The following is a 17,234-nucleotide window of genomic DNA, read 5'->3' on the forward strand; positions in this document are numbered from 1 at the left end:
TTGCTAACACTACTGATGTCAGTTCTGTGGGTGCCAGCCACCCATATTTAATGCACCCAAGTGACTATTCTTTTTGTACTAGGCAACTGTATGCCAGATAATTCATCCACAGCCAATTGCAGCATAGCCCCATTTCATCTTTACCAAATAGCCACAAACGCACACTTTCAACTGGAAAACAACAGTCCTCTCTAGTCCAGGAATGCTGAGCTCAAATATGAATACCCTACTACTGCTCTAAGTTAGCATAGATTGAACTTGGGGACACTGGAGGCATCCATGGCTGATCCTGGCCAAGAAGCATATCTATCACTCGCCCACCAGAAATCAAAATGAAACTAAATTGCAACATTAAAACAACTTTGGCTTTTTCCCCTCAAAAGGATTGTGTAAAAGTTCTTACTCTAGGATTTCATGAAATACTCCTTACTTCATTCCTTGGTTGCAGAATGGGTCTCAAAAATTGATTATTTGTTAGATACATAGCCAAAAGCATGGCTCCATATCTGAACTGGATTTTGACTGTGTACAGGTTATATATTGAGCCAAAATATATATCTTGACAACTAATACAACAAGCATCTGGCATTAGAACTTCATACAAATATTTTAAGACCATTATGGTGTGGTTTCTGGATTTTAAAAAAAGTCACTCACAATCATCATCTGTATGAAGTTTTTGCTTGAGTTTTTCCATTTTCTTGTCATCTCTTAGTAGGGTTTTGTCTTTTTTCAGTGTCCCTGTCATTTCTTCTTTCTTTTCTTCAACAATTTCGTGTACAAGCGAATATTCATCATGATTTGTGATTCCTTTTAAAAATATCCATTAAATAGTTAGATAAAAGCAAAATACTGTGGATGCTGGCAATCTGAAACAAAAACAGAAAATACTGTAAAAACTCAGCAGGTCTGACAGCATCTGTGGGGAGAAAAACAGAGTTAACGTTTCAAGTCCGTATACGGGCTCGAAACGTTAACTCCGTTTTTCTCTCCACAGATGTTTAGAACTGCTGAGTTTTTCCAGCATTTTATTTTTGTTCCATTAAATATTTATTTTATTTGTAATCTGCAATACTAAACGAAAAAGAGATAACTCCCAACACTTAAAAACAGCAGGTTCAGTTGGCCATATCTCCATAAACTAGATCATAAGACATTAACCATAATGTCTCCACAAAATCCAATTTACTCTCCAAGTAACATCTTTGTTTCTAGGATAGAATTGCTTTGTGCTTTATTACACCTTATTTACTATAATTTGCTTCAGGCCTATTGGAAACCAACACTGAGACCACAAACTGGGGTAGTTAACTAAAGAAGATATTGAATTGTATAATTTTGCTCCAATGCAAGTTCACATACTGTTATATCAATGACAGGAATGTCATAAGGATCTTAAGGAACATAGGGAAATAATGAGGGAGGGAGAAGTTTAACGTAAAATTACAAACCAAACTTGTCTATGTAATAGCAAATTAAATACAGCACTGGTTAACAGATTAGGTACAAGCCTGGGTTGAAGTGAGTGTTCGCCATTCTTAATGGCACGACCCAGCTCAAAATTGTCCTGGTCTTTACAAAAACCTATCAGGCTATAGAACAGCTGAGTTTACTTCAGTAGAAGCAGCAATGTCAGTTTGGATATCAGCAAAATGAAGGCAGCATATTTAAGTTTTTCCTCCCATGTTTACTTCCAAATCAGTATAATGCAAGAAAATTTGGGCCAATGACAGCCCTAAGTACATATTACATGAATCATGAGATCATACAATCTGCTGACAAACACATCACTGCAGTTGAAGAAGCTGTGTAGGATAAGCAGGTAAACCTTGGAGAGTCATTCCTCAGGCACAGAGATAGTCTTATGGGAATTGAAAGATTGAAATTTCTGAAAGTTATTTCTTCCTCCACCTCAGATTGACTGATAGGATGTTCATTAAAAGACTGGAGAGTAGCAAGGTATTGGAAGTGAGCCCAGGTGCCTTGGTAATTTCCTAATACAGGCACAATCAATTCATTCTAACTGCAAATTTATTTCTTCATGCAGGTGATGGGTTGCTACTTAATAATGTGCTGAACTTTCTGGATGGAAGTATCAAGGTTCAGCCTAGACTACACAAGAGAGATTGTATTACATTTATAAAAAGGCATAAAGCATGTTCTTGGATGACTACCAAGCCAAACCCCTTCTGGCTTCTATAGATACCCACACAGGTGATTGGTGGCAAGAAGATTGGACAACATGAAGTAGCACACAGGCCATCCAACATTTTTCCTTCAACAAGGGCTAGAACATCTGCCAAATACACATTTGGCATCTCATTTCAGTTGCCCCTCTCAGAAAGAGAGAGGTATACATTGAGCGCATCCTCATCTTTTACCATTCCTTTGCCATACAGGGTAAACCAAGTCTCTCCCCCATAGGACTCCCTAAGGCTGAGCGTATGGAGCATAAAAATGCAATTAAATGGAAATATTCAGATGGATGGGAAAGGAGAACCAAGACTGTGGAGACATAAGCTGGGATTTTCTGGCCCCGTTGCGGGTGGGACCCGCCGCGGGCGAGGTGGCACCCCAGCTAGAAGTCCATTGACTTGCAGCGAGACCAGAAGATTGGGGCAGCGGGATGGGTGCAGAAAATCCCGCCAATAGCATCAAAGAATAGATTTATTAGACTTTACTGATAATGTTGGGTTTTGAAGTTTGTGGGTTAGGTTTAATTCACCATGCAGTTAATCACTGGTTGGCATGTTGCTCATGTGAATTTTATGGCATAACACAGAGATCCTTTGTCATACCAGGTCTTGAATGCTGTAGGGTTAGGGATTTTAAAAGTTCACTGCTTCAACAGATTAGGGTGGTAGGGGAGGAGGCAGTATAGAAGAGTCAGGGAGAGAAATGTGTCAAGTTATATAACGGGGTTTAAGTCTCACCAATTCTGGCGCAGATTGTCATCAGCATGTCGCTCACTATTTTTGAGTCATCCACCATTACTGTTTTGATACTTCCATCCAACATTCTGATCTTCAGGGGCCTCTGCTTTCTCTTGTAATCCAGAGTGTCCTAGTATTAAAATAAAAAGAGAAGTGATTTGTAACTCAGAACCGAGACCTGACACCACCGCACCTGTGACTGATTGGAGCGTTACATATCCTATATTTTGTTCTATTCAGAAATTCTTCAAAACACTATGTTACAACAGTCCACTGAAGCTGAAACAATCTAAGTCAAAGGGTATGGTATAAGTTATTCGCGCATTAATTGTGTCCATGGAGAGATCAGGTGCTGTTCAAATTTTTAAAAAGCCAGTCGCTCATAGCTGCTCACATCACTGAATACAAAGCAACACTGAACTCTGGCACTTGAACAAAATTTTAAAATCTTCCATTCTGACCTCTCAGCCTCATTTATATTAGAACAATGTACAAAACGTGATATTTCCAAAGGTGGCTGAGCAGAAGTAGCAAAAAGAAGCTAGATGAAAGAGAATATATCAAGTAGGTAAATTACAAATTTTGTTAATCATGTAGGAATCTAAAATTAAAGAGTTAATTTATAGTATACCAAAAAAGGGAAATGGGTAATAGGATACAAAAAAAGAACAAAATAGTAAACTTACCCCATTCCGCAACATGTAGTAGTCTAAGGCTTTGCCAGACTCCAACCAGATACCTTTCTTTGGGTCCTCATCAGACAGAAATAATCCATAATCATTGGCTGCAAGGCAATGAAAAATTACATTTCACAAACAACTCCCATGACCTCTACCATCTAGAAGGACGAGGGCAGCAGGTGCCTGGGAACACCATTACCTGCAAGTTCCCCTTCAAGCCACACATCATCCTGACTTGGAAATATATCACTGTTCCTTCAATGTCGCTAGGGCAAAAAAACTGAAACTCCCTCCCTAACAGCACTGTCGATGTACCTACAATACATGGACTGCAGCGATTCAAGGCGGCAGCTCACCACCTTCTCAAGAGCAATTAGGGGTGGGCAATAAAAACTGACCTAGCCAGTGATGCCCACATCCTAAGAACAAATTTTAAAAACTTATTTTTCCTGTGCACTAGATCTTGGACCTACCAAGTACCTTGGACCAGTTACGGCTCATAGTAATATAATGGGCATCTTACTGGATAGGTAATCCAAAGGCCTTGATTAATAATTTGGAAAAGCGAATTCAAATCCCTCTATGGCAGTTCATGATTTTGAATTCAGTTAACTTAATAAATCTGGAATAAAATAGTATCAGTAATGCTGACCATGAAGCTAACAGATTGTCGTAAAAATCCAGCTTGGCTCAGCAACGTCCTTTAGGGAAGGAAATCTGATACCTTTACCCAGTCTAGCCTACATGTAACTCCATCCCTCAGCAATATGGTTGACTCCTAAGTGCCCTCTGAAATCGCCTAGCAAGCCTCTTGGTTATATCAAACCTATACAAAAAAAAATGTATAATAAAACCAGATGGTTCACCCAGCATATCTTCACCACATGGATTGCAGTGGTCCAAGAAAGAAGCTCACCATCTTCCCAAGCAACTTTAGGGATGAATAATAAATGATCACCTAGCCAATGGCACCACATCCCACGAATAAACAAAAATAACAACCATTGATAAACAAAAAGTACAAAAGCATTTGTTAAATTTTATTTTAAAACAGAATAGAATCTGGTTTAACACAGAATGACCTAGGAAGTGCAAAATCACCATGAAAAACCATAAGTGTCTTGGTCAAGTCATTGACATTTTTAAGTAGCAACAAAGTTGAAGCTACACAATATTGTTGTGATGAGCCCTGGAACAACTGCATTCTAACTTGCTGACGTGCTTCCCGTTTGGTGCCTTATTCACCCGGTCAGAACTATTTTTGTTCAGTGATCCAGTGTTTATTATTCCAGCTCAACTTTCTTATCTTTATTTTTAAACCTGACAGTAAAACTATTTGAAACAAATTCTGCACATTCATTCCTTTCAAAAACTACTGATTGCTTACCAAGACTTCAGTTAGGATCCTTGTAATTGGTACCCAGAATCTGCTTACATAAATTTCCATCTTTATTATCAGCTAAGACAGAACCATAAATAGTTTGCTCCTAGTCTTTGCCACCAATACTCTGTCCTACTGCTATGAGATTGAAGACTTGGACCTAGTGCAACTAAGCATCTGATTTTCCCCCTTTATGATGCAGATAGCAGGGCATTCCACTCTTTCAGAACAATAAAGGTCAAGAACTTCATAGGCTGTAGAAGACACAAACATACCTCTCGGTGTTTTTTTTTTTGGGAATAGTGTATGGCAATTCAGCAAGTTCTACCATTGCACTTTGTCATTTTCCAAAATAAGCTCTTTAGGCTATATTACATTGGGCAAGTGGTTCATCTCCCATTTCTAATCTGGTAATTTGGTGGATTTATCGCACCTTGAGTTTTACACTTATAGAAGGCCAAAATGAAGCCAATAGAATTATTTTTTTAAAAATTGCATTATATTACAGATCAGGCATCACACTTAATTTAATTTCTTTCCATCTCAATTTCATGATCAAACTGCTGCTTTTCTATTCAGTTGGCATTTTTATTTAAGATCTTATAATAAATGAATCTCTCAATGATGCTTTCTCCCTGGTAACCAAACCCATTACAACTATGACTTATCTCAATGTTCTAACACCACCCTCATCCCAGAGCGTTAAGATTTAAAGTGAAAGGATATGGTAGAGATTTGGTTCATTCAACTGCAATAACATAAGATAAATAGAGAGTAAATGGCATAGACTTTAAACACAAAGTCAGATATTTTTGAATCTCTTTATACAACTTGTTGACAGCCAAGTCCAGTACACAAATGCTTCCTGCATGATTCTTTTGTCAGATATACATGGTAGCTTAAACAAGCAGTGTATTTAGATTTCTCCCACAAGTTACAATTTTTTAAAAAGGTCCCTTCCTTTTAATCAAGGAGCTCTAATACCTTGCCATGTTCTACCTTACCCTAATTTTAACTATTAATGACCACTTTGTATAATGCTATTACAGGACTACCAAATATTAAACCATATTCAATTTTGAGGAAATATTTGGTGAAAAATTGATTTTAGATGCATTGTGTGTTCTGAACAGTAGTGCCAACTGTCCAATTTGTGGGTGGAGGCGGGGGGAAGTTCTGTGACTTACGCTGTCCTGTCTGTGCTTCAGGAACCCGATCACGAATCATTCGACAGGCATCATACACCATTGTCGAGGGTTCAAACTGCATCGTTTTGACAGCATTTCCAACACCAATTTTCAATGATAGGACAACCATTCTGTCTTCTTTTACTGCACAAGATCAACTGTAAAAAAAAAATTAAAGGTTAAACAATTCTAGTAGCTGTTATGCTTTTTTGCCCACAAAATACAAAATTCATCAGTAAAGTGTGTTCTTTATCTCAAGAGTCAGATTTTGGAACTGTGCACTGGATAAAATGGAATACATTTCCTAAAGAATCTGAAGCAAAGTGGATTAGCATCCTGTTTTGTGCAGAAGTAAATCATTCTATTAAAGTAAATGTTGTAAAAAAAAGATGGGTTTACCCTTAAGTAATGTACTATAAGTAATAATGTAACTCACTGGAGCATTTTAAAACATTCACAACATTCTAAAAGCACAGAACACAAGAGCTGAAGGTATTTCCCTTCAAAACATTTAAATGTCTTTCCCTTCACAGATTTGAGAATTTTCAGTAACCACTGTTCATTGTCCTGTCACAACACAGGACTTTAAACATTTGCAACGTAGTAATTTGCAAACATCCCAGCAATTCATGCGAGTGAATTAAAAAAGAGCAAACACTGATGTGCCAAACGTTATGTCAATGATTTCAGATCAGCTGACCCACACTGCTGCTAACAGAAATAGTCTCATACATTATTTGCAGTCCCAAACAAAGTTACTTACTTTTGAAACAAAATATCCAAAAAACAATTCTTGTTAAAGTAGTTACACTGTATGATCGTGTTATCTATTTGCTGTGAAGTGAAATGATCACATCAAAACAAACTGCAGATGGCAGTTACAAAGAAAGTCTGTAAAAACAATTGTTTTAAAGAGGAACATGTGCGCTACCACTATCCCTTAGCGTCATCTGTACCATTAGTGGTAGTAAAGGAATGTCTATTTGAGGATCAGGCTAGTAGGAGTCTATTTATTTTTAACCAAACTGCTTTTGTGGTTACAACATAAGACATAAATAATCTCAGCTAAACAGGAAAGGTTACTATGATCAAAAATTTCTATGTTGGAGATCAGAATGATAAGAATGATAATTAAGGTGTTTAATATTGAATGACGTTTAATATTCTGAGCACAGTTGCCATAGCTTCTTTCTTTTTATTCATGCATTGGATGTGTGCATAGCTGGCTAGGCCAGCATTTACTGCCCATCCCTAATTGCCCTTGAGAAGGTGGTGGTGACCTGCTTTCTTGAAACACTGCAGTCCATGTGATGTAGGTGCATCCACAGTGCTGTTAAGGGAGCTCCAGGACTTGACCCAACGATTGTGAAGGAATGGTGCTATATTCCCAAGTCAGATTGTGCATGGCTTGGAGGAGAGCTTGCAGGTGGTGGTGGTGGTGTTCCCATGTGTCTGCTGCCCTTGTCCTTCTAGATGGTAACAGTCACGGGTTTGGAAGGTGCTGTCTAAGGAACATTGACAGGTTTCTGCAGTGCAACTTGTAGATGGTACGCACTGCTGCCACTGTGCACCTGTGGTGGAGGGGCTGAATGTTGTAGAAGGGGTGCAGACTGCTTTGTCCTGGATGGTGTTAGGCTTCTTGAGTGCTGTTGGAGCTGCACTCATTCAGGTTAGTGGAGAGTATTCCATCACACTCCTGACTTGTGCCTTGTAGATGGTGGACAGGCTTTGGAGAGTCAAGTGGTCAGTTACTCACTGCAGGATTCCTAGCCTCTAACCTGCTCTTGTAGCCACAGTATTTATATGGCTAGTCCAGTTCAGTCTCTGGTCAATGGTAACCCCCAGGGTGTTGGTAGTGGGAGATTCAGCGATAGCAATGTCATTGATTGCCAAGGGATGATGGTTAGTTTCTCTTGTTGGAGATGGTCATTGCCTGGTACTTGTGTGGCCCAAATGTCACTTATCACCCTAAGCCTGGATATTGTCCTATATATGCTCTATTAGTCACAGTACATTGACACAGCTGTGAGTGAATAAAAACATACTGGGCAGGGGTATCTTAGGGAATGATTGATTAGCTGCATACTACACAGAACTTAATATGAAACACATACAGGAAGTGATTTATGTGCAGCAGTGAACAAGATAATTCATCTGCAGAGAGACAATTAAAGGCATATTTACAATCTCCCATCATTCAACACAGCAAAACACTTAGTACAGCAATTAAAGAGAGGGTGGGAACACAGAGTGGAGACGATAAGGCCAGAATGTGACAAGGAATGGGAATTTGGTGCAGGTGGGAATTTGGTGCTTAGGGGAAAGGAGATGCTGAGATTTATACCTTGTTCAGCGTCCAGTAGCTAGTTAGTGCTCAAAGACATTGATTAGGTGAGCAGGTAGGTGATTAATGAATTTTAAGATTTTATCCCTCTAAGCAACATTAAGAGGCAAGTAACATTTGCACCACACAAGTGCCAGGCAATGACCATCTCCAACAAGAGAGAATCCAACCATCCTCCCTTGACATTCAATGGAATGTCATCACTAAATCCTCCACTTAAAAATATCCTGAGGGTTACCATTGACCAGAAACTGAGCTGGAGCGGCATATAAATACTGTGGGTACAACAGCAGGTCAGAGGCTGGGAATTCTGCAGAGAGTAACTCACCTCCTGACCTCCCAAAGCCTGTCCACCATCTACATGGCATAAGTCTGAAGTGTGCTGGAATACTCTCCATTTGCCTGGATGAGTGCAGCTCCATCCACACTTAAGAAGGTTGACACCATCCAGGACAAAGCAGCCCACTTGATTGGCACCCCATCCACCACCTTAAACACTCATTCCTTCCACCACTGACACACAGTACAGCAGTGTTTACCATCTACAAGATGCACTGCAGTAACTAACCAAGGCTGCTTTGGCAGCATCTTCCAAACCCACAACAAGTTCCCCTCCAATTCACTCACCACCCTGACTTAGAAATATATCACCGTTCCTTCACCATCACTGGTTCAAAATCCTGAAACTCCCTCCCTAACAACACCGTGGGTGTAACAACACCGTGGGTGTACCTACACCGGATGGACTGCAGTGGTTCAAGAAGGCAGCTCATCACCACCTTCTCAATGGCAATAAGGGATAGGCAATAAATACTGGCTTAGCCAATGGCACCCACATCCCATGAATTAATAAAAAAAATTGGGAGCAGTAGTTTAAACTGGTATGGGGAGACGTTAGTATTGCATTAAATTTACTGTTAACTAGTTAAACTACTTAATATAATTACAAATAACATCTGAGCGATATTTCTAAACTTGAAACCTAATTAGTTAAGTAAAATACAATGAAGGTAGCAGGACAGGCGATGCATTGCAACACTAGCACGTAGGAGCTGGAAAACATCAGTGTGATCCACAGTGGCCACATCTGCAGAGAGCATCTGCAGCTTAAAAAACTTCAGCTCAAAGCTGATGAGCTGGAGTCCAAGCTTCAGACACTGTGATGCATCAGGGAGGGGGAATAACGTTATCTGGACACTTTGCCTCCTGGAGGCAGTCACACCCATAGGCTGGGTACTTCCAACTTGGTTTGTGGTCAGGGACAGAAGGGTAAAAACAGGGGCTATGAGTGAGGGAGATCTGGAGATCTAGATGGTAGCAATGGAGGAGCTTCAACCCTTTATTATGACACAGCCGATGGTAAAGGCTGAGTTGTTCAAATCCCCGAGAGAAACTTGAAACAACTGTTATAATCCATTTTTACAATTTGTAATTTTGAGATGCAGACTTTGAATTCAGTAGGAATAAGACCGAGTCTCATGGTTTTTATATAAAACTAAATTAAACATTTATTAATTTAACAAATTCAGCACATACACATGGCTACAATTACTACTATAATAACTTTCTAACAAATCCCCAAATTAATCACCACCAGGGAAATCTCCACGAAGGCAACAGTAACCCATAGTCTAAACAAACACTAAACAGAGCACATTTGAACTTATGAATTCCAAATGAGGTTCCTTTGCAAGTTGGTTGGAAGCATAGAGGCTGGTTAGGTCTTAAATGCCTCTACCATACACACACAAACTCCTTTCTTTATATACCTAGCTTTCCCTTTGAATATAAATTTTCCATTGTATCACTAGGTCTTTTGAACTTCAGCTCTCCTAACAATATAACCCCTTTCATAGCAGCGATTTTAATAGTAAGCTGAAAAAATAAACACATTGTTTGGCTTCTTCTAGCTAGGTGCAAGGTTTTACCCACAGTCATGAATGGCTTATTCAACAAATGCAAATGAACACTTTACCTTACTGTTCTCTTTACTGTTCACCCAATTAACATCTCAAAACTACTATACATCAAAGCACGTAGACTAGCTGGTTTTAATCCAGTGAAGGCACATACAGACACACACCTAGACACAGACCCCCACTAGAATCCTATTTTTTAAAAAATAATTTGCAATAACATTATACATGTTAATGTCTCTTCATGACAACCTGCAATTGTTCAACAGATTAGAAATCCTTGTCACTTGTGTGGATGAGAGCAGGGACTGCAGGGTACATGAGCAAACTGACCACAGCAGGAAGCAATTCAAGTGAGGGAAGCAAAAAGGAATATAGTTGTAGTAGGGGATGGTATAGTTAGGGGGGTAGATTCTGTTCTCTGCAGCTGACAGCAACAGTCCCGGAAGCTGTGTTGTCTGCCCAGTGCCAGGGTTAAAGACAACTCCTCTTCTCTGGAGAGGAACTTGGAGTGGGAGAGGAAGGATTCAGTTGTCGTGGTCCACCTGGGTACCAATGATATTGGTTGCAATAAGAAAGAATGATGAGGGAGTATAAGCAGCTAGGGGCTAAATTAAAAAGCAGAACCACAAAAGGTAATATCTGGATTGCTACCTAAACCACGAGCAAACTGACATGGAATAAATAAGATCAAAGAGTTGAAAGCGTGGCTCAAAGATTGATGCAGGAGAAATGGGCACATGGCAACAATACAGGGGAGAGGGGGAGTGGGACCACTGGGGCAGTCTTCATCTGAACAAAGCTGGGAGTAGTGTTCTGGCAAGCTGCATAACTAAGGTTGTTTGGAGGATTGGTTATGGTGGTGCACAAGGGGATGAAAAAGAAGAGTTCATGTGAGGGGAGATTTGGAACTAAATGAGGAGTGGGGGAAGAGAAGAGTTCATGTGAGGGGTGATTTAGAAAGTTAAAAGAGAATCCCAAGGCAATAGTGCAGGGTAGCAATACAGGTAATGGTAAACAGACTGAAGGTGGAAGGGTCAGAGCGTATCAGCAAATATGGTCAGGGTAGGGTGAAAATGGCTTTAACCTAATAGAGGAGGAGGGTTCAGGTGAAAGGAGATTTATAAATCCAAAGGATAAAAGCTGAGGCAATCGGAAAACATATTGGTGTGGGTAAAGACAAACTGAGAAGGGAATAGAGTGTTTAGGGGTAATAATGCAAAGTGTAACCATGCAGGGAATAGTAGTTTAAAAAAATCAAACTGAAGTCACTTAATCTGAATGCATGGAGCATTTGCAATCAGATGAACTAGTGGCGCAAATAGATAAATGATTTAGATCCAATCACAGTTACAGAGACATGGTTACAAGGTGACCAAGATATGATAAATATTCCAGGGTACACAACATTTCAAAAATACAGGCAGAATGGAAAAGGAGGGGTGGTCTTGATAATAAAGGATGACAAGGACATTAGTGAGAAAGGATCTTGGCTCAGAAAATCAGCAAATGGGATAAAGATGAGTAGAGTTTAGGAATAACAGGGGTCAGAAATGCTGGTGGGAGTAGTTTATAGGCCCTCTAACAATAGTTATGCTCTTGAACAGAGCATTAAGCAAAACATTTTTGGAGTTTGTAACAAAGGTAATGTAACAGTTGTGGGGAGCCTAATCTTCATTATAGACTGGACCAGATTGAGAAAGGTGGTCTGGAAAATGTGTGTGTAAAATGCTTTCATGACAAGAAAAGGCATACACATAATATATTTTCAAAGGAAAAAAATGTAGCTTGAGCAATTTAATTTAATTTATTTAGACATTAGGCTATTACATACTACAAACATGACATAACCTGAACTGGGGTGAGTTTGGGATAGTCACAATGAGCACAAGCTAGAGACTTTAATCTCAATGTTTCTTACAGAACCAAACTCAGCATTAAATTTTTTCATATACCACATTAATAATTTTGCAGGAGCCATGTATCAAGTAACAGCCCATAAAACACTGTAAATAAAGGTATTTGGTTCGGAGATTAATGATGTTTACATCGCAGAAATTTTAAATGAACAGCCAGAATCTGCAATGATGCATTACACAACTTATAATCGGAAAGCCCTGATTTCAAATGCAAATCTCAACCACGAATTTAGATAGCTCAATTTTGCTAAGACACTGATTCGAAAGCAAAGTATTGCAGATGCTGGAAATCTGGAATAAAAAGAGAAAACACTGAAAATAATCAGCAGGTAAGGCAGCCGCTGTGGAGTAAGAAGCAAAGTTAAGGTTTCAGGTTAGTCACTGCTGAATATTTCCAGCATTTTCAGGTTTTTTTTTAAACTGTTAACACATTGATTTGATTGGAGAGTTGAAATAATTTATAGTCGATCATAAAGCAGGTACAAAAACTCCAATCACAAATTCAGCACTTCCACAGATGCTCCTACCTCATTTATTAAAACTTGTACATGAGCTTTATCCCTATCGAACTTAGCTGCTGCAAAGCTGCTGGGATCTTTCTGAGGTGGAGTGGGAAAAGAGAAAGTGAGGAAGAAAGGAATTTTGAAAGCCAAACAAGTATAATGCTTATGTTTTATTTTTATGGACCAATTGCCAAATATTTTCCTCATGGTTGCTACGCAATAAGGTGCACAGGACTGTGAACTGGATAAAGAAGAGTAGAAGTGAAAAGCAGTTTCTAATATCCTTTCTACTACCTGCCAGCTGAGAAAACCATACACAGCGTAAAACTGGGAAGCTTTCCGACTCAGCAGAAAAACAGTCAGATTCATATGCAAATTTCTCTTTGAATGCACTACCTCAAAAGCAAACATCCAAAATGGCACAGTTTTTCCAAAACTATTAACTACTTCCCACATTAATTGGGGCACCAGATTCAATTATTCACAAGAGCAGCCTGTTCCATTTCAGGGCAGGAAACTCCCATCACTATACAAGATTGACAGCCATTTTGGCAAAGCCAATGTCCTGTCTCAGCTGTTACAGCTAGATAAAAGAAACACAGGCCAGGGTTTAACGGAGCCCACCAGAACAGCCACAGCTCCGGGTAGCACTGCCAGCAGAGAGTTTGCTGGTCTCTGATTGGCCGGCAGCTCTCGGTGAGCAGGATTTCCACCGCCGGGGTTCTAAATCCCAGGGAAGGCATACACCGGCCAGTTAAGTGCCCAACAGGCACTTCATTTGGTTGGGCTTCCCCCACCGAAGCGACACGAGACCCACATCAGAAACATTAAATCAAGCCCACAGAACCTAACTATATGTTATCATAATATGACCACATTTAGAATATTGTGAGCAATTTTGGGCCCCGGATCTCAGGAAGGATGTGCTGGCCCTGGAGAGGGTCCAGAGGAGGTTCACAAGAATGATCCCAGGAATGAAAGGCTTAACATATGAGGAACGTTTGAGGACTCTGGGTCTATACTCGACGGAGTTTAGAAGGGTATGGGGGGGATCTGATTGAAAGTTACAGAATACTGAAAGGCCTGGATAGAGTGGACATAGGGAAGGTGTTTCCATTAGTAGGAGAGACTAAGACCCGAGGGCACAGCCTCAGAGTAAAGGGAAGACCTTTAAGAACAGAGATGAGGAGAAACTTCTTTAGCCAGAGAGTGGTGAATCTATGTGATTCATTGCCACAGAAGGCTGTGGAGGCCAGGTCATTGAGTGTATTTAAGATCGAGATAGATGGTTCTTGATTGCAGAGGGTTTTCTCTGATCTTTAACGTACTTCTCTAATACGTTGAATTCTCTAGCTGCTGCACAATTATTTGTCTGATCTGCAATCTCAAGGGGATCAAAGGTTACGGGGAGAAGGCGGGAGAATGGGGTTGAGAAACTTCTCAGCCATGATTGAATGGCGGATCAGACTCGATGGGCCGAATGGCCTAATTTCTGCTCCTATGTCTTATGGTCTTATATATTATTGGTTCTGTGCTATAGCATGAGGCACTAGGACACCGGGGTACTGTACATATTTGTGTAAAAGTCGAATTTCTAACACTAAATGTTTAGTCAAAAAGAAGCTCGACTTTTATATGAGTAATGTTCCAGAGAGATTCAAGACCACCCTCTCCCACTGCCTCGCTATCGCAGTGTTGCCAGGTCAGAGATTGTTCCCACCAACCCTGGCCCCAAGAGTAGCGCCAAAAGAGCCAAAAGTATTTTTATTACATTTTTATTCATAAATAAATAACCACCTCCATGGAGACAGATATTAACTTCTGTACACCAAATACAAAAACCATATATACCGATTTATATAATGAGTTGTTTCACAGTACAGAAAAGAATGCTACTTAGCAGAATAGCATGCACTGAACGTGTATTAAAATCCACAAAAATCACCTCCTTCAGAACCAAAAAAAGTGCCCCAATCTGCTTCTTGAATGGCATCACATGGATCATCATCAGCAGCAGCAGCAATCACTATCATCAGCCATTTCATTCCATAAATATCATCATCTGTGCCATCAACTGCATTGAAAATTCCAAATTTTTTTGAATGATTTTACGACAATCTCCATTCTGGATTTCATCCGAGGCCTTTACAACTCATTCACACAGGATTACTAACATCGGAGCTCGTATGCTGCCTCCCTTGGTGAATGCCTTTGCTCGTCTACTCATCCGGCCATTTCACTTTTTCTCATGCTATTCTTGAAGGGCTCGTTTAGAGAAACATCCACTGGTGAACAAGGCTGGTTAGAATCATTCCAATATCACTGTTTTGCGATCCAACTTCAGCAACATCATCAACAAGCTGTGATCGGCGCATGCCCCAGATAAGGCCACTTTTTTCTTTACATAATCCTCCTGATCGGAAACTCCAATTTTCCTCAGCCATATTTTGAAGCTACTTTCATCTATCCATCCTTGATCATGAATGAGGACAACCACTCCTTTTGGCAAGGTTTTTCCCTTGAATTTCAGCATTGGATTAAGTTTTGTCCATACACAACGGCACAACAGTGAATCTACTGTTTTTGTGGCCAGTTGTCTTCAATAACGCTGTTTTTGCTCCAAATTTGCTAATTTCCACCATTTGACTGGCTGAAATGTGGAAATTCATGGAAGTCTCATCCACGTTCCTAATACAGGCCAATATATATCCATTCTTTTGACAATGTTTGATTATAAACTGATAAAATGCGATAAGCTTATCAAATTCTGCCAGGAGATGCTGTGAAATTTTGGTCTTCTGTTGCAGTACAAAATTGTTTCTCTTCATAAACTGGTTACACTGTCCAGGGCTGACTTTGAAATCTGCAATGCCTCATTTTCTTGCTTATTCCAGGGTGAGGATTCGGAAAGATCCTCAAGAAAGAGTTCATTCTGGTGATTTTCACTGACATATTTCGCAACTTTGCCTTCCAACTGCAGCCATGTTAGGCTTTTCTATTTTGCACATTTATTCTTAGGTATCTGCCTAAGCTATGCAGAGGGTTTTATCTGATCTTTAACGTACTTCTCTAATACGCTGAATTCTCCAGCTGCTGCACAATTATTTGTCTGATCGGCAATCTCAATGACTTAAGTTTGAACTAGGCTGTGTATCTACCATTCCTCCTTAATACTGTGTTGCCATATCAGGGAGGGGGATTGGCAGGAACACAGTGTACACCAGTGAGGAAGTAACCTTCACATCATATGTTGATGTGCGCAGGCACAAAGAGCTTTGATGGTGTGCTATTCTATGATTCTATCAAGTAGGTTTGCACCAGCCAAGTTTGAATTCAGTTGCGAGTGGGTGGTAAGCACAAGTGTTTAGATTTTGTGCCAAAAATCAGGGGTCAACTCTTACACGAGATCTACCATTACTCAAATATATACAGTACTTGCATGCTAAGTAGTTAACTTGCTGAGGTGGTTTCAAAATATGCCCTTGAGACAGTTTGTTAAATAAATTTGGCACTATAATTAATGTAAACTCTACGGAGTGCAAGGGATGGAGAATGCATAAGTGAGCCCAACTCTACTTCAATCCAGTCAGGTTGGGCTCTGATTATGGATTTACACCACAAGCTTAATACTGATGCCAGTTAAAAAACCAACTTAGCTGGACTGTGTAGCTCCCAAAAGTAAGGGGCAGCTCTATTCTACCAATGGCAAGCTCAGTACCTGTGTCTATTTGTTTCTGATTTATATGATCTTGAAAACTCTGCTGTTGAAGAAGTTGAAAGTTAGGTTTTTCTTCTACTATTTTGTAACATAAAGCTGCTCAATTTGCAACAAAAAAAGCATTAAATTCATTTTGCTGAGTAAGTTATTCTCCCTCTTTCTCAGGGCTCATAGCTATGTATTAACTCTGATCAAATTCTGATCAAAATGGATGATGGTATAGGAAGGGACAGGTAGGGAGTAGAGAAGGTGGAAACTTGCTACCACATTTCAATTAATGCAGTTCTACTGCTGATTATTTGGAGGTGCATAAAAGCAAGCAAGCAATCAGCATGGTTGAATGCAAGTTAAAAGCACAGAATTCCATCTTTACTTTACTTTGGAAGTAACAAGAAAAATTTTAACTAGATTTAATTGAAATACTTAGGAGGCAATCTGAAATACTCTGAAAAGACAGATTGGATTACAGATGGATATTTAGACTACAGGAGGATATAGACAGGCTGGTTAGATGGGCTGATCAGTGGCAAATGGAAGTTAATCCGGATAAGTGTGAGGTGATGCACTTGGGCAGGACAAACAAGGCACGGGAATACACGATGAATGGTAGGACCCTGGGAAGTGCCGAGGGTCAGGGGACCTTGGTGTGTATG

General features: G+C 39.9%; 1 protein-coding gene across 4 annotated transcripts in view; it reads right to left on the minus strand.

Annotated features, from left to right (window-relative positions):
* The window catches only part of LOC144685960 (talin-1), a 255,104-nt gene that overhangs the window by 135,428 nt on the left and 102,442 nt on the right, over window positions 1-17,234 (minus strand). For all 4 annotated transcript variants that reach the window (XM_078551056.1, XM_078551029.1, XM_078551047.1 and 1 more), the window contains exons 3-6: window positions 6,182-6,339; window positions 3,620-3,717; window positions 2,934-3,063; window positions 658-810 (exon numbers count right to left, since the gene is read on the minus strand). In XM_078551056.1, coding sequence (XP_078407182.1) covers window positions 658-810; window positions 2,934-3,063; window positions 3,620-3,717; window positions 6,182-6,311 — 511 coding nt within the window. In that variant the 5' untranslated portion in view covers window positions 6,312-6,339. The remainder of the gene's footprint in view (window positions 1-657; window positions 811-2,933; window positions 3,064-3,619; window positions 3,718-6,181; window positions 6,340-17,234) is intronic.

This window comes from Cetorhinus maximus, chromosome 1 (assembly GCF_964194155.1).
Source record: "Cetorhinus maximus chromosome 1, sCetMax3.hap1.1, whole genome shotgun sequence".
NCBI classification, from domain to species: Eukaryota; Metazoa; Chordata; class Chondrichthyes; order Lamniformes; family Cetorhinidae; genus Cetorhinus; species Cetorhinus maximus.